The sequence below is a fragment of the Oncorhynchus nerka genome, unplaced genomic scaffold (assembly GCF_034236695.1).
Source record: "Oncorhynchus nerka isolate Pitt River unplaced genomic scaffold, Oner_Uvic_2.0 unplaced_scaffold_1428, whole genome shotgun sequence".
NCBI lineage: Eukaryota > Metazoa > Chordata > Actinopteri > Salmoniformes > Salmonidae > Oncorhynchus > Oncorhynchus nerka.
In genome coordinates this window covers 79636-103966 of record NW_027039899.1, presented here as the reverse complement: position 1 = coordinate 103966, position 24331 = coordinate 79636, and the positions used below count along the sequence as shown (strand labels likewise).

The 24331-nt window shown below is 48.6% G+C and overlaps 1 protein-coding gene across 1 annotated transcript in view; it reads left to right on the top strand.

Moving 5' to 3' along the window:
• The first annotated feature begins 16397 nt into the window (after positions 1 to 16397).
• LOC135568760 (MICOS complex subunit MIC19-like) overlaps positions 16398 to 24331 on the top strand; it is a 48950-nt gene continuing 41016 nt past the window's right edge. Inside the window, exons 1-3 of the mRNA XM_065015462.1 lie at positions 16398 to 16436; positions 16619 to 16633; positions 18203 to 18286. Of these exons, the coding sequence (XP_064871534.1) occupies positions 16398 to 16436; positions 16619 to 16633; positions 18203 to 18286 (138 nt within the window). The remainder of the gene's footprint in view (positions 16437 to 16618; positions 16634 to 18202; positions 18287 to 24331) is intronic.

Sequence of the window (24331 nt, the reverse complement as noted above, 5' to 3'; positions counted from 1 at the left end):
TCATGTTAGCAGTGTGTCCTTGGCTTTAGGTTTTAGCAGTGTGTCCTGTCAGTCATGTTAGCAGTGTGTCCTTGGCTTTAGGGGTCAGTCATGTTAGCAGTGTGTCCTTGGCTTTAGGGGTCAGTCATGTTAGCAGTGTGTCCTTGGCTTTAGGGGTCAGTCATGTTAGCAGTGTGTCCTTGGCTTTAGGGGTCATTTAGGTGTGTCCTTGGCTTTAGGGGTCAGTCATGTTAGCAGTGTGTCCTTGGCTTTAGGGGTCAGTCATGTTAGCAGTGTGTCCTTGGCTTTAGGGGTCAGTCATGTTAGCAGTGTGTCAGTCAGTCATGTTAGCAGTGTGTCCTTGGCTTTAGCGGTCAGTCATGTTAGCAGTGTGTCCTTGGCTTTAGCTGTCAGTCATGTTAGCAGTGTGTTCTTGGCTTTAGCTGTCAGTCATGTTAGCAGTGTGTCCTTGGCTTTAGCTGTCAGTCATGTTAGCAGTGTGTCCTTGGCTTTAGCTGTCAGTCATGTTAGCAGTGTGTCCTTGGCTTTAGCTCATGTTAGCAGTCAGTCAGTCATGTTAGCAGTGTGTTCTTGGCTTTTAGCTGTCAGTCATGTTAGCAGTGTGTCCTTGGCTTTAGGGTCAGTCATGTTAGCAGTGTGTCCTAGCTGTCAGTCATGTTAGCAGTGTGTCCTTGGTTTTAGCTGTCAGTCATGTTAGCAGTGTGTCCTTGGCTTTAGCTGTCAGTCATGTTAGCAGTGTGTCCTTGGCTTTAGGGGTCAGTCATGTTAGCAGTGTGTCCTTGGCTTTAGAGGTCAGTCATGTTAGCAGTGTGTCCTTGGCTTTAGGGGTCAGTCATGTTAGCAGTGTGTCCTTGGCTTTAGGGGTCAGTCATGTTAGCAGTGTGTCCTTGGTCATTTAGCAGTGTGTCCTTGGCTTTAGTCATGTTAGCAGTGTGTCCTTGGCTTTAGGGGTCAGTCATGTTAGCAGTCCATGTTAGCAGGCTTTAGGGGTCAGTCATGTTAGCAGTGTGTCCTTGGCTTTAGGGGTCAGTCATGTTAGCAGTGTGTCCTTGGCTTTAGGGGTCAGTCATTTTAGCAGTGTGTCCTTGGCTTTAGGGGTCAGTCATGTTAGCAGTGTGTCCTTGGCTTTAGGGGTCAGTCATGTTAGCAGTGTGTCCTTGGCTTTAGGGGTCAGTCATGTTAGCAGTGTGTCCTTGGCTTTAGGGGTCAGTCATGTTAGCAGTGTGTCCTTGGCTTTAGGGGTCAGTCATGTTAGCAGTGTGTCCTTGGTTTTAGGGGTCAGTCATGTTAGCAGTGTGTCCTTGGCTTTAGGGGTCAGTCATGTTAGCAGTGTGTCCTTGGTTTTAGGGGTCAGTCATGTTAGCAGTGTGTCCTTGGCTTTAGGGGTCAGTCATGTTAGCAGTGTGTCCTTGGCTTTAGGGGTCAGTCATGTTAGCAGTGTGTCCTTGGCTTTAGGGGTCAGTCATGTTAGCAGTGTGTCCTTCTTTAGGGGTCAGTCATTTTAGCCCTTGGCTTTAGGGGTCAGTCATGTTAGCAGTGTGTCCTTGGCTTTAGGGGTCAGTCATGTTAGCAGTGTGTCCTTGGCTTTAGGGGTCAGTCATGTTAGCAGTGTGTCCTTCAGAAGCCAGTCAGTCTGTCTCATTCCCCTGCCACTGGAGGTGCTGCTCTTTCTGCAAACCTGCCTCTCTTTATCTGGGGGACTCACAAGGGCATTATGTGTTGGAGTCCGAAAGTGTGTGTGTGTGTGTGTGTGTGTGTGTGTTAGCGCTAATAGGCAACTGACATCCAATCAAAGGATATGAATCCCTGCTGTGTGTGTGCCACATTCTCTCTCTGGGAGTGCCTGTTGACTAGCCATTACTTACTGCCCACTCTGCCCTGGTCCATCCAGACATCCAGACTGTGATGCCCACACGCAGTGCCAATGTGTCAGCGCCCAGTATTTGGTCAGGCAGAGGTCAGACCTAATTGGCAGGACCTGTGGCTGGCACGGGCAGTGGCGGGCGCGGTTGCCTCACCCCAGCAGCTAATTGGCATGGCTGGCTGCCAGAAGCGGGCAGCTGATCTATGGCTGGCTTGGATTGATGGATGAATGCAGGTGTCAGGAAAGCTGCTTTCTGACAGAGTGCTTGTAAAGTCAATTTACAGCCTCTGAAGCAACGGGCGGCTGCGGTGCGGGTGATGTTGGAGTATTTTTGAAACGCTAGTTATTGTAAAATTTTCTGAAGCTGAGATGGAATCAGAATCAGCCTTGCTCAAGAGGGATCTGGAAACAGATGGTGTATGAATATTTTTCCTCACCTTTTGTTTTGTCATACGTTGTCTTTTTTAAAAGTTTTACATTAGAAGAATCTAAAATTCTCTTGGCAGAGTAATGGCACAGAGTAACAGCATGGTTATTAAACTGCTCTGATAATTGCTGCAGGCCCCATGAGACATTGCCCACCGCTCCTTAATTGTCTAGCTGTTGAGTGTCCGAAGGTTAGGGAAGCGAGCAGGAGTGAGAAGTCTAGTGGGCCAGATGGGTCACTGTTCTGTTAGTGTTAAGTGTGTGTGTATTGTGCAGTGAACTCCCTCGTACACCCAGGCGACCAGCTTTCACTCCGCACTCTCCGGGCTTGTTTGTTAGCTTGTTTTTTTCCTTCTCTCTTCTCTCTCATGGTTTAACTGCAGGATAAATCATATTAATGAGTCTGTTTTGGAAGTGAACAGTTGGTCTAGCTAATGACACTAGATCTTTTTAAGGGGGGAGAGGGAGAGAGTTATGTGGAGGTTGCAGGGTGTACACCAGAGGTATTGGAACCATATGGAGAGGGTGAAGAAGTGCTGAGGTATTGAGTGATGGATGGGAGAAGAATGGACAGGTGTAGAAGGGAGGGAAACCAGAGGAGGTGAGTAAGTAACGTGGATGAACACACAGCAAGCGAGTAAGAAGAAAGTGGAGGTCTATTGAAGCGGTCAGCCAGCCAGTGGAGGTCTATTGAAGCAGTCAGTCAGTGGAAGTCTATTGAAGCAGTCAGCCAGTCAGTCAGTGGAGGTCTATTGAAGCAGTCAGCCAGTCAGTCAGTGGAGGTTTATTGAAGCAGCCAGTCAGTGGAGGTTTATTGAAGCAGTCAGCCAGCCAGTGGAGGTCTATTGAAGCAGCCAGCCAGTCAGTGGAGGTCTATTGAAGCAGCCAGCCAGTCAGTGGAGGTCTATTGAAGCAGCCAGCCAGTCAGTGGAGGTCTATTGAAGCGGACAGACAGCCAGCCAGTGGAGGTCTATTGAAGCAGTCAGCCAGTCAGTGGAGGTCTATTGAAGCAGCCAGCCAGTCAGTGGAGGTCTATTGAAGCAGCCAGCCAGTCAGTGGAGGTCTATTGAAGCGGACAGCCAGTCAGTGGAGGTCTATTGAAGCGGACAGCCAGCCAGTGGAGGTCTATTGAAGTGGACAGACAGCCAGCCAGTGGAGGTCTATTGAAGCGGACAGCCAGCCAGCCAGTGGAGGTCTATTGAAGCGGACAGCCAGTCAGTGGAGGTCTATTGAAGCAGACAGCCAGCCAGTGGAGGTATATTGAAGCGGACAGCCAGCCAGTGGAGGTCTATTGAAGCGGACAGACAGCCAGTGGAGGTCTATTGAAGTGGACAGACAGCCAGCCAGTGGAGGTCTATTGAAGCGGACAGACAGCCAGCCAGTGGAGGTCTATTGAAGCGGACAGACAGCCAGTCAGTGGAGGTTTATTGAAGCGGACAGCCAGTCAGTGGAGGTTTATTGAAGTGGACAGCCAGCCAGTGGAGGTCTATTGAAGCGGACAGCCAGCCAGCCAGTGGAGGTCTATTGAAGCGGACAGCCAGCCAGCCAGTGGAGGTCTATAGAAGCAGTCAGCCAGTCAGTGGAGGTCTATTGAAGTGGATAGCCAGCCAGTGGAGGTCTATTGAAGCGGACAGCCAGCCAGTGGAGGTCTATTGAAGTGGACAGACAGCCAGTCAGTGGAGGTCTATTGAAGCAGTCAGTCAGCCAGTGGAGGTCTATTGAAGCAGTCAGCCAGCCAGTGGAGGTCTATTGAAGCGGTCAGCCAGCCAGCCAGTGGAGGTCTATTGAAGCAGTCAGCCAGTCAGTCAGTGGAGGTGTATTGAAGCAGTCAGCCAGTCAGTGGAGGTCTATTGAAGCGGCCAGCCAGCCAGTGGAGGTCTATTGAAGCGGTCAGCCAGCCAGTCAGTGGAGGTCTATTGAAGCAGTCAGCCAGTCAGTGGAGGTCTATTGAAGCAGTCAGCCAGTCAGTGGAGGTGTATTGAAGCAGTCAGCCAGTCAGTGGAGGTCTATTGAAGCGGCCAGCCAGCCAGTGGAGGTCTATTGACGCGGACAGCCAGCCAGTCAGTGGAGGTCTATTGAAGCGGACAGCCAGCCAGTCAGTGGAGGTCTATTGAAGCGGACAGCCAGCCAGTCAGTGGAGGTCTATTGAAGCAGTCAGCCAGCCAGAGTTGTGGAGGTCTATTGAAGCAGTCAGCCAGCCAGTGGAGGTCTATTGACGCGGACAGCCAGCCAGTCAGTGGAGGTCTATTGACGCGGACAGCCAGCCAGTGGAGGTCTATTGAAGCAGTCAGCCAGCCAGTGGAGGTCTATTGAAGCAGTCAGTATGGTGTTTTTTTCAGTAGCATATTGTGAAATAATGATGTAATGAAACAGAATCATTAAAAGTTTTAAAGGAACCTGTAACCACACCTGTATAGCATAAAAAGGCCAATATACAAAAGAAATAGACACCCATTGTAATCCAGATGCATGCATGGATAAGAAATGTCATAATCAAAAAATGAATGTACTTATGACTATAGCCTGGTGGGTGCTGATATAATCTATATAATGAATTTCCTTGTGACTGCAGCCTGGTAGAGGCCCCTATAATTTTTTAAACCAAACTGTCAGTTGCGCCACAAATATAATTGGTTCAGTGATTTGTTGAGGCGGGAAAAAGCCTGCCTCAAAGAAGAATTTAGGGTGTGGGAACAATAGTGGCGAGAAGGAAAAAAGAATTGATCATTAACATAAAGAGGAGTAACTATGTGATTTAAGGATGAAAACTGTATAAAAGGAGTGTGCCGAGCCTGGGAAGACAGTTGATCCATGAACCAGCTCGGCTTGTTACTTTGTAATAAAGTCTCTTTTGAATTCACAAGTTCCGGTATCTGAGAAATATTATTGGACCAATATTTCTACGACATCAGCCAGTGGAGGTCTATTGAAGCAGTCAGCCAGCCAGCGGAGTTCTGTTGTAGGGGCCGGCCGGCCAGCGGAGGTCTGTTGTAGGGGCCGGTCGGGCCGGCCAGCGGAGGTCTGTTGTAGCGGCCGGCCGGCCAGCGGAGGTCTGTTGTAGCGGCCGGCCGGCTGCTACATCGGCAGCACCAGCGTGAGGTCCCAATGTCACCAAATCAAATCAAATATATTTATATAGCCCTTCGTACATCAGCTGATATCTCAAAGTGCTGTACAGAAACCCAGCCTAAAACCCCAAACAGCAAGCAATGCAGGTGTAGAAGCACGGTGGCTAGGAAAAACTCCCTAGAAAGGCCAAAACCTAGGAAGAAACCTAGAGAGGAACCAGGCTATGTGGGGTGGCCAGTCCTCTTCTGGCTGTGCCGGGTGGAGATTATAACAGAACATGGCCAAGATGTTCAAATGTTCATAAATGACCAGCATGGTCGAATAATAATAAGGCAGAACAGTTGTAACTGGAGCAGCAGCACAGTCAGGTGGAAGTTGAAACTGGAACAGCAGCATGGCCAGGTGGACTGGGGACAGCAAGGAGTCATCATGTCAGGTAGTCCTGGGGCATGGTCCTAGGGCTCAGGTCAGTTGAAACTGGAACAGCAGCATGGCCAGGTGGACTGGGGACAGCAAGGAGTCATCATGTCAGGTGGTCCTGGGGCATGGTCCTAGGGCTCAGGTCCTCCGAGAGAGAGAAAGAAAGAGAGAAGGAGAGAATTAGAGAACGCACACTTAGATTCACACAGGACACCGAATAGGACAGGAGAAGTACTCCAGATATAACAAACTGACCCCAGCCCCCGACACATAAACTACTGCAGCATAAATACTGGAGGCTGAGACAGGAGGGGTCAGGAGACACTGTGGCCCCATCCGAGGACACCCCCGGACAGGGCCAAACAGGAAGGATATAACCCCACCCACTTTGCCAAAGCACAGCCCCCACACCACTAGAGGGATATCTTCAACCACCAACTTACCATCCTGAGACAGGGCTGAGTATAGCCCACAAATATCTCCACCATGGCACAACCCAAGGGGGGGCGCTAAACCCAGACAGGATGGCCACAACAGTGAATCAACCCACTCAGGTGACGCACCCCCTCCAGGGACGGCATGAGAGAGCCCCAGTAAGCCAGTGACTCAGCCCCTGTAATAGGGTTAGAGGCAGAGAATCCCAGTGGAAAGAGGGGAACCGGCCAGGCAGAGACGGCAAGGGCGGTTCGTTGCTCCAGAGCCTTTCCGTTCACCTTCCCACTCCTGGGCCAGACTACACTCAATCATATGACCCACTGAAGAGATGAGTCTTCAGTAAAGACTTAAAGGTTGAGACCGAGTTTGCGTCTCTGACATGGGTAGGCAGACCGTTCCATAAAAATGGAGCTCTATAGGAGAAAGCCCTGCCTCCAGCTGTTTGCTTAGAAATTCTAGGGACAATTAGGAGGCCTGCGTCTTGTGACCGTAGCGTACGTGTAGGTATGTACGGCAGGACCAAATCAGAGAGATAGGTAGGAGCAAGCCCATGTAATGCTTTGTAGGTTAGCAGTAAAACCTTGAAATCAGCCCTTGCTTTGAAAGGAAGCCAGTGTAGAGAGGCTAGCACTGGAGTAATATGATCAAATTTTTGGTTCTAGTCAGGATTCTAGCAGCCGTATTTAGCACTAACTGAAGTTTATTTAGTGCTTTATCCGGGTAGCCGGAAAATAGAGCATTGCAGTAGTCTAACCTAGAAGTGACAAAAGCATGGATTAATTTTTTTGCATCATTTTTGGACGGAAAGTTTCTGATTTTTGCAATGTTACGTAGATGGAAAAAAGCTGTCCTCGAAATGGTCTTGATATGTTCTTCAAAAGAGAGATCAGGGTCCAGAGTAACGCCGAGGTCCTTCACAGTTTTATTTGAGATGACTGTACAAGCATTAAGATTAATTGTCAGATTCAACAGAAGATCTCTTTGTTTCTTGGGACCTAGAACAAGCATCTCTGTTTTGTCCGAGTTTAATAGTAGAAAGTTTGCAGCCATCCACTTCCTTATGTCTGAAACACATGCTTCTAGCGAGGGCAATTTTGGGGCTTCACCATGTTTCATTGAAATGTACAGCTGTGTGTCATCCGCATAGCAGTGAAAGTTTACATTATGTTTTCGAATAACATCCCCAAGAGGTAAAATATATAGTGAAAACAATAGTGGTCCTAAAACAGAACCTTGAGGAACACCGAAATTTACAGTTGATTTGTCAGAGGACAAGCCATTCACAGAGACAAACTGATATCTTTCCGACAGATAAGATCTAAACCAGGCCAGAACATGTCCGTGTAGACCAATTTGGGTTTCCAATCTCTCCAAAAGAATGTGGTGATCGATGGTATCAAAAGCAGCACTAAGGTCTAGGAGCACGAGGACAGATGCAGAGCCTCGGTCCGATGCCATTAAAATGTCATTTACCACCTTCACAAGTGCCGTCTCAGTGCTATGATGGGGTCTAAAACCAGACTGAAGCATTTCGTATACATTGTTTGTCTTCAGGAAGGCAGTGAGTTGCTGCGCAACAGCCCTCCTAAAATTTTGAGAGGAATGGAAGATTCGATATAGGCCGATAGTTTTTTATATTTTCTGGGTCAAGGTTTGGCTTTTTCAAGAGAGGCTTTATTACTGCCACTTTTAGTGAGTTTGGTACACATCCAGTGGATAGAGAGCCGTTTATTATGTTCAACATAGGAGGGCCAAGCACAGGAAGCAGCTCTTTCAGTAGTTTAGTTGGAATAGGGTCCAGTATGCAGCTTGAAGGTTTAGAGGCCATGATTATTTTCATCATTGTGTCAAGAGATCTAGTACTAAAACACTTGAGCGTCTCTCTTGATCCTAGGTCCTGGCAGAGTTGTGCAGACTCAGGACAACTGAGGTTTGGAGGAATACGCAGGTTTAAAGAGGAGTCCGTAATTTGCTTTCTAATAATCATAATCTTTTCCTCAAAGAAGTTCATGAATTTATCACTGCTAAAGTGAAAGTCATCCTCTCTTGGGGAATGCTGCTTTTTAGTTAGCTTTGCGACAGTATCAAAAAGGAATTTCGGATTGTTCTTATTTTCCTCAATTAAGTTAGAAAAATAGGATGATCGAGCAGCAGTAAGGGCTCTTCGGTACTGCACGGTACCGTCCTTCCAAGCTAGTCGGAAGACTTCCAGTTTGGTGTGGCGCCATTTCCGTTCCAATTTTCTGGAAGCTTGCTTCAGAGCTCGGGTATTTTCTGTGTACCAGGGAGCTAGTTTCTTATGAGACATTTTTTTTAGTTTTTAGGGGTGCAACTGCATCTAGGGTATTGCGCAAGGTTAAATTGAGATCCTCAGTTAGGTGGTTAACTGATTTTTGTCCTTTGGCGTCCTTGGGTAGGCAGAGGGAGTCTGGAAGGGCATCAAGGAATCTTTGTGTTGTCTGTGAATTTATAGCACGACTTTTGATGTTCCTTGGTTGGGGTCTGAGCAGATTATTTGTTGCAATTGCAAACGTAATAAAATGGTGGTCCGATAGTCCAGGATTATGAGGAAAAACATTAAGATCCACAATATTTATTCCATGGGACAAAACTAGGTCCAGCGTATGACTGTGACAGTGAGTGGGTCCAGAGACATGTTGGACAAAACCCACTGAGTCGACGATGGCTCCGAAAGCCTTTTGGAGTGGGTCTGTGGACTTTTCCATGTGAATATTAAAGTCACCAAAGATTAGAATATTATCTGCTATGACTACAAGGTCCGATAGGAATTCAGGGAACTCAGTGAGAAATGTTGTATATGGCCCAGGAGGCCTGTAAACAGTAGCTATAAAAAGTGATTGAGTAGGCTGCATAGATTTCATGACTAGAAGCTCAAAAGACGAAAACGTCATTTTTTTTTTTGTAAATTGAAGTTTGCTATCGTAAATGTTAGCAACACCTCCGCCTTTGCGGGATGCACGGGGGATATGGTCACTAGTGTAGCCAGGAGGTGAGGCCTCATTTAAAACAGTAAATTCATCAGGCTTAAGCCATGTTTCAGTCAGGCCAATCACATCAAGATTATGATCAGTGATTAGTTCATTGACTATAATTGCCTTTGAAGTAAGGGATCTAACATTAAGTAGCCCTATTTTGAGATGTGAGGTATCATGATCTCTTTCAGTAATGACAGGAATGGAGGTGGTCTTTATCCTAGTGAGATTGCTAAGGCGAACACCGCCATGTTTAGTTTTGCCCAACCTAGGTCGAGGCACAGACACGGTCTCAATGGTGATAGCTGAGCTGACTACACTGACTGTGCTAGTGGCAGACTCCACTATGCTGGCAGGCTGGCTAACAGCCTGCTGCCTGGCCTGCACCCTATTTCATTGTGGAGCTAGAGGAGTTAGAGCCCTGTCTATGTTGGTAGATAAGATGAGAGCACCCCTCCAGCTAGGATGGAGTCCGTCACTCCTCAGCAGGTCAGGCTTGGTCCTGTTTGTGGGTGAGTCCCAGAAAGAGGGCCAATTATCTACAAATTCTATCTTTTGGGAGGGGCAGAAAACAGTTTTCAACCAGCGATTGAGTTGTGAGACTCTGCTGTAGAGCTCATCACTCCCCTAACTGGGAGGGGGCCAGAGACAATTACTCGATGCCGACACATCTTTCTAGCTGATATGCACGCAGAAGCTATGTTGCGCTTGGTGATCTCTGACTGTTTCATCCTAACATCGTTGGTGCCGACGTGGATAACAATATCTCTATACTCTCTACACTCGCCAGTTTTAGCTTTAGCCAGCACCATCTTCAGATTAGCTTTAACGTCGGTAGCCCTGCCCCCGGGTAAACAGTGTATGATCGCTGGATGATTCGCTTTAAGTCTAATACTGCGGGTAATGGATTTGCCAATGACTAGAGTTTTCAATTTGTCAGAGCTAATGGTGGGAAGCTTCGGCGTCTCAGACCCCGTAACGGGAGGAGAAGAGACCAGAGAAGACTCGGCCTCTGACACCGACCCGCTGCTTAATGGGGAAAACCGGTTGAAAGTTTCTGTCGGCTGAATGAGCGACACCGGTTGAGCGTTCCTACAGCATTTCCTTCCAGAAACCGTGAGAAAGTTGTCCGGCTGCGGGGACTATGCCAGGGGATTTATACTACTATCTGTACTTACTGGTGGCACAGACGCTGTTTCATCCTTTCCTACACTGAAATTACCCTTGCCTAACGATTGCGTCTGAAGCCGGGCTTGCAGCACAGCTATCCTCGCCGTAAGGCGAGTACAGCGGCTGCAATTAGAAGGCATCATGTTAATGTTACTACTTAGCTTCGGCTGTTGGAGGTCCTGACGAATCGTGTCCAGATAAAGCGTCCGGAGTGAAAAAGTTGAGGAAAAAATAAATAAATATATGAACGGTAATTAAAAAGTGAAAACCGTAAAGTTGTCAGGTAGCAAAATAGGTTGGCAACAAAACGCACAGCAACTCGAAAACAAGCCTGCAAATTGTGACCGGAAATCACACATCCGGGTTTGTCCTCTCCCTCACCAGCAGATTCTCCACATCCATCTCTTTTGCCATTTGCTTTTCTCTTTCTCTCTTTTTTTCTTTCCCTGTCAACCCCTTCCATTGTCTTCCCTCCCTGCATCACTTTGACCCTCTCCGGATTGTTTTCCCCTCTTTCTTTCTGTTGTTCCCAGTCCCCCAGGGGAGTCTGTCCTCTGAAGGCAGTAAACCTGTTCCTTCACGTCACACAGTGTGTCCTCTACACTCAGGTCAAGGCCTGCGTCCCAAATGGCACCCTATACCCTACATTTTCCACGAGGGCTCAGGCCCAAAGTAGTGTACTTTTTGGTGGATGTGCTGCCATTTGAGACGTAACCGGGGAGTTTTCTGCCTCCCACCACTCTGTATCCTCGTGTCTTTTTCTCCCCATTGTTGTAGATGGCTCCATAGAGCCCTGGCTCTAGTTTGGTCTTTGTGTGGTTGTTGTCCACACTTCAGGACCATGGAGGTAATGAACGACCAGGGCCTCCTCAGACACTAGCGCCTGCTGAAAGTGACAGATGGGTAGGATCCTCCTGAGGTTCTCCCCCCCCCTTTCCACAAGCCCCAGGGGAGCCGAGACGGAGATGAAGGCAACTCAAACACAGGATTATCAATCAGCCAGGATTATCAATCAGCCAGGATTTTCAATCAGTCGGTTTACAACACGAGCTGCTGATCAGCTAATGAATCAATGTAATATTGATCATTTTACCAAGCATGAGCAGTTCAGTGATATTCCTTAAATGATTCCAAATGGATGGAAATGAATTGAGTTATGTTCCTAACTAGCCTAGACGTTTTAGTGGAATGTTTTAGTTCTGGTGTTCATTAGGAACACGGCACCTTGCTGAAAAGCAGTCCTCTATCAATACCAAGGCACATATTTCTCTTTAAAAATGTCTTTATTTTTACCATGTTTTGCATTGTGGAATAATAGTGAAGACATGAACACTATCAAATAACACTAATAGTGTTAAAAAATAAGTGTTAAACAAATCCAAATATATTTTAATACTTCAAAGTAGCCACCCTTTGCCTTGACAGCTTTGTCTTCACTATTATTCTCCAATGTAGAAAATAGTCAAAGTAAAGACAAACCCTTGAGAGTGTGTCCAAACTTTTGTCTGTCACTGTGTGTCAAACATATTCCATTTGCTCCATTGCTATCTTTTATTATGATCCGTTCTCCCCTCCGCAGCCTCCTGTGGTCTGTATTGATCTTAATGTCACATAGACACTAGGGGCAGCAGGGTCTAGGTGAGACCAGGGGTGGGGGGGTAACATCTTTCATCAGTGATTTAAGGACAGCTGCTGTAGACCAGGCCTAATGTGAGCTCTACTCACAGCCATTGAGCTAGTGACTTATGAGTGATGAGCGTCTTTAAACAAGCACACACACAAAAGCACACACGCCCTCTGTCCTGCCCAGGTCTGCCCTTTGACCTCCAGAGGCATCCTTATCCATTAATCACTGCTCCAGACAGACACACACGGTGGGACAGACACTTAGGCCTGTGGGTCTCTGCCACACCTCGATGACGTTCAAGTGTGTGTTCGTGTGTGTGTGTGTGTGTGTGTGTGCGCGCGCATCCGTGGCGTGCTTGCATATATCGAGAAAGTTGAATGAATTAAATGTAACTCTCCTTTGTGTGTGTGTGAGAGGGGCAAAGGGAGTTTCCGCTGATTACTGGCTATCGTATACCTGCCATCATTATAGGTGTCCTATATAACCTGTCCTAGAGAGAGTAATAGCTGGTGATGAACTTCACTGCTCCTCTGTAGAACTCTGCCTCTTAAGTCTAATTAGCAAGGTGGTAGAATGACTAGTGGGGAGAGCCAATGGACTCCTAACAGAAGGGCTGCTCTCTCCTGATGTTTAAGAGCCACTCAGTGTAATATGTTGCTGTAATGCTGCCAGTAAGAGAGACATCGTATCCTCTGCCATCATTTTGATTTGATCTGTGGATGATACCATTAAAGATAGTGGTGGGTGATGTGGCGTATTGGGTTTAGGAGGTGGTTTGTGTGTGTGTGTGTGGGTGGGTGGATTTATGTCTAGTGAATGGCGTGTGGGAAGTGTGTGTGTGTGTGTGTATGCATGTCTCTGCATGGTGAATGAAGTGTGTGTGTATGCATGTCTGTGCATGGTGAATGAAGTGTGTGTGTGTGTGTGCATGTCTGTGCATGGTGAATAAAGTGTGTGTGTGTATGCATGTCTGTGCATGGTGAATGAAGTGTGTGTGTGGTAGTGAAGTTGTTTGCCGGCACTGCTTGTTTGTTATTGATTGACTAGTCTTCAAATATTCACCTCGTCCAAATTTGACAACACAAATTCACCTCTCTTTCTGCCATGTTCATCCATATTCATTTACCTGCACTGGACACCCTCTCTCTCTCTCTCCCTTAATCTCTCTCTGTCCCTCTCCTCCCTCCATCTCTCACTTCCCTCACACCACCTCTGTTCCTCAGCCATTTGACACCAGCCAGCGGTCACATTGGCCTGACCCCTGACCCTTTGCCTGCTGGAGCGGACAGTGCACCGCATCAGAATGAGTTTGTCACCTGGCCCTGTCAAGCAGCTCTGTGATGTATGGGCCCCACCGTGCAACTCTGACCTGTGTGTTGTACCGGCCATTTAGATGGGCTGCCTGAGTGAGAGAGCATTGATTATGATGTAGTGAGGGATGGGGCCAGTCATAGACAGGCTCAGGTAGGGTCAAAGACTGAGAGAAGGTTGTGGAAGAAGTGGTTCCAATTTAGTGTGCTTTGTTTGCAATGCCATCATATGCAAGGATGTCATCAAAGCGATATGTTAATTAGTTCTGTAATTGTAGCTAAACCGAGTGAGTTATCTTTCAGGGTGTGCAAAAGTTGGGAGAGCGTATGAATCCTGACTAGAAATTGTGTGTACATGCGTATGAGGTAATGCAGTTCTCCATCATCACATTCCCCAACACTCTGAGCTCTCACAATGCTGCAGTTATTTTTATTTCTGCTCTTTACCTTCCGTTTGAAGTCTTTAAAGAGTGAGGGAGTTGGAATGAAAGTCTGCTCCTGACACAGCACATTGTGCTTGTGTCACACACACACACACACACACACACACTGTTTGCATTTTTGCTCCCTTCACACAGCGGCCAAACTGCAGCACTCTGCTAATTAAAAAACATGGCTGCCGCTTATTTATTCGCCGGCAGCTAATTGATATTCAGCGAGACGTTCAGCCCCCTAAACGATGTGTTTAATCTGACGGTAGGGTCTCGAAGGCCTGCTCTGTCAGCCAGATGCAGACAGTATGAGAAAAGTTTGTGTAACTACAGTACTTTTACTTTGGTGTAATGTCCAGGGCTGGTTTCCCAAACGCATCGTAGCACCTAGATCACCTTTCATCCATTTAGATTAGTAATTAAGAGGATCTTAGTGCTACGAGGCTTTTGGGAAACCAGCCCTGGACATGGTCCCAAACATGAGAGGATTTGTCTATTTTAGTGCCTCTTGGTCTTTACTTTTCTCTCTCTTTATTTCTTTCTCTCTCTTGCTCTCTTTGTTCTCACAACTTCCTCTCTGTCCCTCCTGAGGGCCACATGTCAGAGGAACGGTGGCCTGCCTGACTGCTCACTATGAGGGCCACGTGTCAGAGGAACGTTGGCCTGCCTGACTGCTCACTGAGGGCCACATGTCAGAGGAACGTTGGCCTGCCTGACTGCTCACTATGAGGGCCACATGTCAGAGGAACGTTGGCCTGCCTGACTGCTCACTATGACTGCTCACTATGAGGGCCACATGTCAAGCCTGACTGCTCACTATGAGGGCCACGTCAGAGGAATGGTGGCCAGCCTGACTGCACATCACTGCCTGACTGCTCACTATGGGGCCACGTCAGAGTGGCCAGCCTGACGGCTCACTATGAGCCAGCCTGAGCCTGACTGCTCACTATGAGGGTCACATGTCAGAGGAACGGTGGCCTGCCTGACTGCTCACTATGAGGGCCACGACATGGCAGAGGAACGGTGGCCAGCCTGACGGCTCACTATGAGGGTCACATGTCAGAGGAACGGTGGCCAGCCTGACTGCTCACTGAGGGCCACATGTCAGAGGAACGTTGGCCTGCCTGACTGCTCACTATGAGGGTCACATGAGGGTCCAGCCTGATCACTGAGTCACATGAGAGAACGGCCTGGCCAGCCTGACAGCTCACTATGAGGGCCATGTCAGAGGAACGGTGGCCAGCCTGACGGCTCACTGAGGGCCACATGTCAGAGGAACGTTAGCCTGCCTGACTGCTCACTATGAGGGTCACATGTCAGAGGAACGGTGGCCAGCCTGACGGCTCACTATGATAAATCACTTTTTATCCACCCTTTTCATTCTCTCTCTCTTCCCTTTTTCAAGTTCGCTTCCCTTTTCTTTTTGTCTCCACTTTCACCCCCTCTCTCCCCCCTACAGCCTCTTCATTAGGGGAACAAAAGTGGGTCGGTGGTCATGGAAGGCTGTCCCATTGTTTGGGCTTTAGTATGATTAGATTATCTTTAGGGCCACTGAATGGGGTTAATCAGTGGGAAGAAATCCTGACAGTGTGCAGTGTGTGTGTGTTGTCTGAATTAGACCATATGAACTACTGTAGTCCAAAGAGAAACTCTTAACACCTGCTACACGATCAGACACACAGAGAAGAAAAACAAAATCCCTGGACACATTTGTGTCACTGCCTCCCTTTCTTAATGTCCCTTTAGGTTCCCTTTTACTACACAGTTCTGTCTCCCCACTCTGTGAGTACAGCTGCTCTGCTGTGTGTGTGTTTGGGATCAGTGTGTGTGTTGACGTGTCTGAGCCATGTTTGTGTCTGGGCGTGTGTTTCTTTTGTCTTTCTCCATCTGTAATCATGGTGATACAAAGTCCTACCCGCCCCTGTCAGAGATGTTCTGTTTCAAGCTTGATTGAGCTGTGGAAGGGAGACAGTTTTTTGGCACACAGGGTCACCGTTTGGGCTGCCCAGTACACTATTAGATTTCATGGAGCCAGTCTTCTAACAGTCACGCATAGCACAGCTCAGTCAGTCAGTCAATTTAGTTCAGTTCAGTTAGTCCATATGTCTTTCAATGCGTACATAGATGTAGGATCTTAATTGAATGACTTTTGTTGCTGAGAATTTGCAGGAAATGCAGATGAGTTTCGTGATTACCATAAATGAAAGATGCTCCATGCAGAAATTGTTCCGCCATTTCCTGGTGTCTACATTTCTCATAGAACGTCCAAGTTCAGTTAATGTGACAAAACGAGCAAGTATAGTATACAGGCCTCAAACTCAACTCTGGAAGTCAGTTCCATTGCATGTTTTAATTGTTTCCCTCTAATCAGGGACTGCTTTTAGACCTGGGACACCAGTAGTGTGGAGTTAATGACCAGATAGAATAGAAAACCAGCAGGCTCCAACTCTCCTAGGGTGAGATGAATACCCCTGGTGAAGACAGGAACAGTTACTTATTGCAGCTTTAACTGAAAACTCACACTAACACACGGTTATATTATTGCACTTTTCATGTAGCCTACTTTTGTCCAGCTAATAGCCTAACCACCAATCAAGCAACGTCATGGACTAAACGTTCACAGGGATGATTTTAGCTGTGACTATAGATCAAATGAAGATCCTACATCTATGTGTGAAAGATGGAGAGCGAGTGAGTAAACATGAGTTTGTGTTTGCTCAAGCATAAAGTGTTGTGGCGGTCAGTCACTCCCAGCTTTTGAATACTTAACCAGTTGAAATGTCATTTTGAAGATGTTCAACGTTTTCTCAGCACTCTGCTCTGTCTTTCTTTCTCTCTTCCTCTTGTTCTCTTTGAATGCTTTCTGTCTTCAGGAGATTACACGGAAGGTAAGACTGGAGCGCTGAGCTCCCCATCTCTCGCTCTTTCTCTCTCTCTCGCTCTCTCTCTCTCGCACCCCATCTCTCTCTCTCTCGCACCCCATCTCTCTCTCTCTCGCACCCCATCTCTCTCTCTCTCGCACCCCATCTCTCTCTCTCTCTCGCACCCCATCTCTCTCTCTCTCTCGCACCCCATCTCTCTCTCTCTCTCTCGCACCCCATCTCTCTCTCTCTCGCACCCCATCTCTCTCTCTCTCGCACCCCATCTCTCTCTCTCTCGCACCCCATCTCTCTCTCTCTCGCACCCCATCTCTCTCTCTCTCGCACCCCATCTCTCTCTCTCTCTCGCACCCCATCTCTCTCTCTCTCTCTCACCCCATCTCTCTCTCTCTCTCTCTCACCCCATCATCTCTCTCTCTCTCTCTCGCACCCCATCTCTCTCTCTCTCTCTCGCACCCCATCTCTCTCTCTCTCTCGCACCCCATCTCTCTCTCTCTCGCACCCCATCTCTCTCTCTCTCTCGCACCCCATCTCTCTCTCTCTCTCGCACCCCATCTCTCTCTCTCTCTCGCACCCCATCTCTCTCTCTCTCTCGCACCCCATCTCTCTCTCTCTCTCGCACCCCATCTCTCTCTCTCTCTCGCACCCCATCTCTCTCTCTCTCTCTCTCGCACCCCATCTCTCTCTCTCTCTCGCACCCCATCTCTCTCTCTCTCTCATTCCTCTGGCAGTTTAGTGTATAGGGTCTTGTGTAGGCTCTGAAGTTGATTTCCTCAGAGCTGACAGTCTTGTATCATAGGGGAGATCAGCTGGAGTCAGATGGGTGTTTATTGAAGGTCACTGTAGAAAAGAGTAGTACTGGTATCACAGGGTCATAAATAAAGAGAGCAGGCCTTCCATTGTCCTGGTCTGATGCTATCTCCCCTGTCAGACTGCAGTGTGGCTACACACACGCGCACACACACACACGCACACATTTCTGCAGATACACACACACATTTCTGCAGATGCACACACACACATACCGATGTCCTTGAAAGTAGCAGAAGGCAATGAGTGAGAGGGCTGTCTCTTGGCATCCCCCATCACTTCCCAATAACCCATGCCCCAATACCCCACGTCCACATCCACTCATGGCTCTGGTAATGGAAAGTGTGTTGTCCATTTTTTGTGTTCTCTATCCCCTGTAACTGCTGTTGACTGAGTTATCCCGAGTGTGTCCTGTGTCTCTTCTGTGTCCATGGTTGACTGAATGCTCTAGTAATGTGTCCTCTCTTCTCTCTCCTCCTCTCTCCTTTCTCTCCTCCTCCTCTTCTCTCTCCTCTCTCCTCCTCTCTCCTTTCTCTCCTCCTCCTCTTCTCTCTCCTCTCTCCTCCTCTCTCCTTTCTCTCCTCCTCCTTTTCTCTCTCCTCTCCCCTCTCTCTCCTTTCCCCTCTCTCTCCTTTCTCTCCTCCCCTCTCCTTTCTCTCCTCCTCCTCTTCTCTCTCCTCTCCTTTCTCTCCCCTCTCTCTCCTTTCTCTCCTCCTCTCTCCTCTGATCTCTCTTCTCTCCCCTCTCCTCTCTCTTTCGTGTGTGTAGGCCAAGCAGCTGGAGCTCAGAGACCAGGAACTGAAGAAACAGGATGCCTTCTACAGGGAACAGGTTGCCAGGCTGGAGGACAGGGTAAGGGAACACTATCAACCAGCATACTACTTAGTACACTACACAGCATCCAGTAGTGCTCTATACAACCCACTACACAGCACATTATCCAGTAGTGCTCTATACAGCCCACTACACAGCACATTATCCAGTAGGGCTCTATACAGCCCACTACACAGCACATTATCCAGTAGTGCTCTATACAGCCCACTACACAGCACATTATCCTGTAGTGCTCTATACAACCCACTACACAGCACATTATCCAGTAGTGCTCTATACAGCCCACTACACAGCACATTATCCAGTAGTGCTCTATACAGCCCACTATATTAGCCCACTACACAGCACATTATCCAGTGCTCTATACAACCCACTACACAGCACATCCAGTAGTGCTCTATACAGCCCACTACACAGCACATTATCCTGTAGTGCTCTATACAACCCACTACACAGCACATTATCCAGTAGTGCTCTATACAGCCCACTACACAGCACATTATCCAGTAGTGCTCTATACAGCCCACTACACAGCACATTATCCAGTAGTGCTCTATACAGCCCACTACACAGCACATTATCCTGTAGTGCTCTATACAGCCCACTACACAGCACATTATCCAGTAGTGCTCTATACAGCCCACTACACAGCACATTATCCAGTAGGGCTCTATACAGCCCACTACACAGCACATTATCCAGTAGTGCTCTATACAGCCCACTACACAGCACATTATATCTCATCAGCATACACCCTACTTAAAACAGCTTGTTTCACTCCACTCAGCCTTACACTGTAACACAGACTCCATACGGAGTCTGCATCACACCTCACACTATCTCTGCTGCCTGAGGGAACTTTTGATAGAGAAACAGTTTTCTCTGCAGCTCTGCGTCCTCGCTCCCTCCTCGCTCCCTCCTCGCTTCCTCGCTCCCTCCTCGCTTCCTCCCTCCCTCCCTCCCTCCCTCCCTCCCCTCCCTCCCTCCTCCCTCCCTCCCTCCCCCCTCGCTCCTCCCTCCCTCCCTCGCCTCCCTCCCTCCTCCCCCCTCCCTCCCTCCCTCCCTCCTCCCTCCCTCCCTCCCCCCCCTCCCTCTTCGCTCCCTCCCTCCCCTCCCTCGCTTCCTCCCCTCCCTCCCTCCCTCCCTCGCTCGCTCGCTCCCTTCCCTCCCCCTTCTCGCTCTACACCATAAGCCCCTACGGTGTTATCAGACTAAAGATGAGGGGAAACATCTTAAGACTTTCTCTCCCTTTTTCTCTGCCACTGCTGTCAAACTGGCCTTGGTATCCATCCTCCAAGTGGAAACCTCACGCTGCTGCCAGTGTGATCTTTTGCACTCTTTTTCCCCCTCCTGCTAAAGATGAGAGGTCAAATCACACACACAGAGAGAGAGAGACACACCGTACACACAGTGTGAGATCTGGCCTGTACAGACAGACTATGCTGCTGTTCTCAGTCAGATATGTCCCCTAGGGAGGGTACGAGGGGTCAAATACCTTGTTTAGTCCACTTAAACTGACACCCCCAAGCTGTTTCCCAATGTGTTGTCCCCTCTAGATAGGGAGGAGAGGTTTAATACTTAGATTTTAGGGGACAAACTTATACAAAGCAATCTGACAATTATTCTTCACACTTTTCCCAGTTGGGTTAGTGTCTTTAATGAAGGGAATAGGGGTCCAACCGGTTTGTCTCCTTCTGTACAATGTCATAGTGGAATAAGTCAGATATGCACTCTAATGAATAAGGAAGCCCACACATGCACGCACATTCACAATCTGCATCGTAGTGGTGGGAACCGGGGTCAAACACTTTGTCTGCTAAAAAGATTTGTCTCCCTACCGACAAGCTCACTCAACTCCATAAGACATCTCTTCAAGCTGGGAAAGAATAGAGCAACAATTTGGATGTACCAACACCTTCACAGCAGCCAAAGACGACCCTAAAGGAGTTGGTGGTCAAACTATTTGTTTACCAAATGCTAGAGCCAGGTGTTGTTCCTGGTCGCATCACGTACATATGACAAGTCCTGGTCCGATGGACAGTTGGAACAGTTGACAGTTACTTGGAGTATGTTAGTGTCTCTGTGAAGTAGTGAAGTGGAGAGGTCTTATTTAATGACGCTTGACAAGTCTGGCCATCAATAAATCATTAAAAAAGAATAGCAGATCAATATCAACACTGTTTTCACTTGCAACCTCTCTCTCCCTTGGAAACACTATAGTAACAGAATAATAAACCTGTAGTTAGATATACTATAACAACAACATAATAAACCTGTAGTTAGAAATACTATAGCAACAACATAATAAACCTGTATTTAGATATACTATAGCAACAACATAATAAACCTGTAGTTAGATATACTATAGCAACAACATAATAAACCTGTAGTTAGATATACTATAGCAACAACATAATAAACCTGTAGTTAGATATACTATAGCAATAACATAATAAACCTGTAGTTAGAAATACTATAGCAACAACATAATAAACCTGTAGTTAGAAATACTATAGCAACAACATAATAAACCACTAGTTAGATATACTATAGCAACAACATAATAAACCACTAGTTGAAATACTATAACAACAACATAATAAACCTGTAGTTAGAAATACTATAGCAACAACATAATAAACCTGTAGTTAGATATACTATAGCAACAACATAATACACCACTAGTTGAAATACTATAACAACAACATAATAAACCTGTAGTTAGAAATACTATAGCAACAACATAATAAACCTGTAGTTAGATATACTATAGCAACAACATAATAAACCTGTAGTTAGAAATACTATAGTAACAGAATAATAAACCTGTAGTTAGAAATACTATAGCAACAACATAATAAACCTGTAGGTAGATATACTATAGCAACAACATAATAAACCTGTAGTTAGAAATACTATAGCAACAACATAATAAACCACTAGTTAGAAATACTATAGCAACAACATAATAAACCTGTAGTTAGAAATACTATAGCAACAACATAATAAACCTGTAGTTAGATATACTATAGCAACAACATAATAAACCTGTAGTTAGAAATACTATAGCAACAACATAATAAACCTGTAGTTAGAAATACTATAGCAACAACATAATAAACCTGTAGTTAGAAATACTATAGCAACAACATAATAAACCACTAGTTAGATATACTATAGCAACAACATAATAAACATGTAGTTAGAAATATACTATAGGCCCATGTCCATGTGATGATACTCGTAGGAATAAGAGAAACCTGAATTAAACTGTTAGGGGGAAGACATTTTCTCACAGTGACTACAGAAGAATTTGTTTTAGCTTTATTTTAAGGCCATTGTGGACTTTCCTTATCTGGTACAATGTTTGAAAACATTGTAATAATGTTGGTTAGATTGGTTGTTAGATTACTACAAGACTAGTACACAGTAAAGGCTGCAATGCTGATGGCACGAAGACATGAGCAGAGATGAGTTGATGAAAGTCATGAGAAATCCAGCTGACTGGAGAACAGTTGGTGCCATGCTGCTGTGTGTGGGATCCAGTGGGAGCTGTCATCATAGAACTGATCTGAGACTAGTGCTACTACTAACGTAAGCTCTTATTGACCCGACAGGTGGTCATCCATCAGCTATATGGTCCCAGCTCAATATCCCCACGCTGTGACAACAAATCACCTTCACACATCATGAGGAGAGGGAGACAGAGAGAGGGATGAGGGGGGAGAGAGGGGAAAAGAGGTAGGGAGAGGGTGGATATAGGGTTGAGCGAGAGGGAGGGAGGGATAGGGAGTGAAAGGGGGCTGGAGGGATAGGGAGTGAAAGGGGGCTGGAGGGAGAAGAGGGGACAGGGGACTGGAAGGAGAAGAGGGGACAGGGGACTGGAAGGAGAAGAGGGGACTGGAAGGAGAAGAGGGGACTGGAAGGAGAAGAGGGGGACAGGGGACTGGAAGGAGAAGAGAAGGGACAGGGGACTGGAGGAGAAGAGGGGACAGGGGACTGGAGGGAGAAGAGGGGACAGGGGACTGGAGGGAGAAGAGGGGACAGGGACTGGAGGGAGAAGAGGGGACTGGAGGGGACTGGAGGGAGAAGAGGGGACAGGGGACTGGAGGGAGAAGAGGGGACAGGGGACTGGAGGGAGAAGAGGGGACAGGGGACTGGAGGGAGAAGAGGGGACAGGGGACTGGAGGGAGAAGAGGGGACAGGGGACTGGAGGAGAAGAGGGGACAGGGGACTGGAGGAGAAGAGGGGACTGGAGGGAGAAGAGGGGACAGGGGACTGGAGGGAGAAGAGGACAGGTGACTGGAGGGAGAAGAGGACAGGTGACTGGAGGGAGAAGAGGGGACAGGGGACTGGAGGGAGAAGAGGAGACAGGGGACTGGAGGGAGAAGAGGAGACAGGGGACTGGAGGGAGAAGAGGGGACAGGGGACTGGAGGGAGAAGAGGGGACAGGGGACTGGGGGAGAAGGGGACAGGGGACTGGAGGGAGAAGAGGGGACAGGGACTGGAGGGAGAAGAGGGGACAACTGGAGGGAGGACAGGGACTGGAGGGAGAAGAGGGGACAGGGGACTGGAGGGAGAAGAGGGGACAGGGGACTGGAGGGAGAAGAGGGACAGGGGACTGGAGGGAGAAGACTGGAGGGACAAGGGGGACTGGAGGGAGAAGAGGGGACAGGGGACTGGGGGACAGGGGACTGGACTGGAGGGAAGAGGGGACTGGAGGGAGAAGAGGGGACTGGAGGGAGAAGAGGGACAGGACTGGAGGGAGAAGAGGGGACAGGGACTGGAGGGAGAAGAGGGGACTGGAGGGAGAAGAGGGGACTGGAGGGACTGGAGGGAGAAGAGGGGACTGGAGGACTGGGAGGGAGAAGAGAAGAGGGGACTGGAGGGGACTGGAGGGAGAAGAGGGACAGGGGACTGGAGGGGACTGGAGGGACAGGGGACTGGAGGGAGAAGAGGGGACAGGGGACTGGAGGGGAAGAGGGGACAGGGGACTGGAGGGAGAAGAGGGGGGACAGGGGACTGGAGGGAGAAGGGGGACTGACTGGAGGGAGAAGAGGGGACAGGGGACTGGAGGGAGAAGAGGGACTGGAGGGAGAAGAGGGGACTGGAGGGAGGGAGGGAGAAGAGGGGACTGGAGGGAGAAGAGGGGACTGGAGGGGAGGGAGAAGAGGGGACTGGAGGGACTGGAGGGAGAAGAGGGGACTGGGGACTGGAGGGAGAAGAGGGGACTGGGGGGACTGGAGGGAGAAAGAGGGGGGACTGGAGGGAGAAGAGAGGGGACTGGAGGGAGAAGAGGGGACTGGAGGGAGAAGAGGGACTGGAGGGAGAAGAGGGGACAGGGGACTGGAGGGAGAAGAGGGGACAGGGACTGGAGGAGAAGAGGGGACAGGGGACTGGGGGAGAAGAGGAGGGGACTGGAGGGAGACTGGAGGAGAAGAGGGGACTGGAGGGAGAAGAGGGGACTGGAGGGAGAAGAGGGGACTGAGGGAGAAGAGGGGACTGGGGACTGGAGGGAGAAGAGGGGACTGGAGGGGAAGGGAGGGGACTGGAGGGAGAAGAGGGGACTGGAGGGAGAAGAGGGGACTGGAGGGAGAAGAGGGGACTGGAGGGACTGGAGGGAGAAGAGGGGACTGGGGGACTGGAGGGAGAAGAGGGGACTGGGGGGACTGGAGGGAGAAGAAGGGGGACTGGACTGGGGAGAAGAGGGGGACTGGAGGGAGAAGAGGGGACAGGGGACTGGAGGGAGAAGGGACTGGGGACTGGAGGGAGAAGAGGGGACTGGGGACTGGAGGGAGAAGAGGGGACTGGAGGGAGAAGAGGGGGGACTGGAGGGAGAAGAGGGGACTGGGGAGGAGGGAGAAGAGGGGGACTGGAGGGAGAAGAGGGGACAGGGGACTGGAGGGAGAAGAGGGGACAGGGGCTGGAGGGAGAAGAGGGGACTGGAGGGAGAAGAGGGGACTGGAGGGAGGCTGAGAAGGGGGACTGGGGACTGGGGGAGACTGGAGGGACTGGAGGGGACTGGAGGGGGAGAAGAGGGGACAGGGGACAGGGGACTGGAGG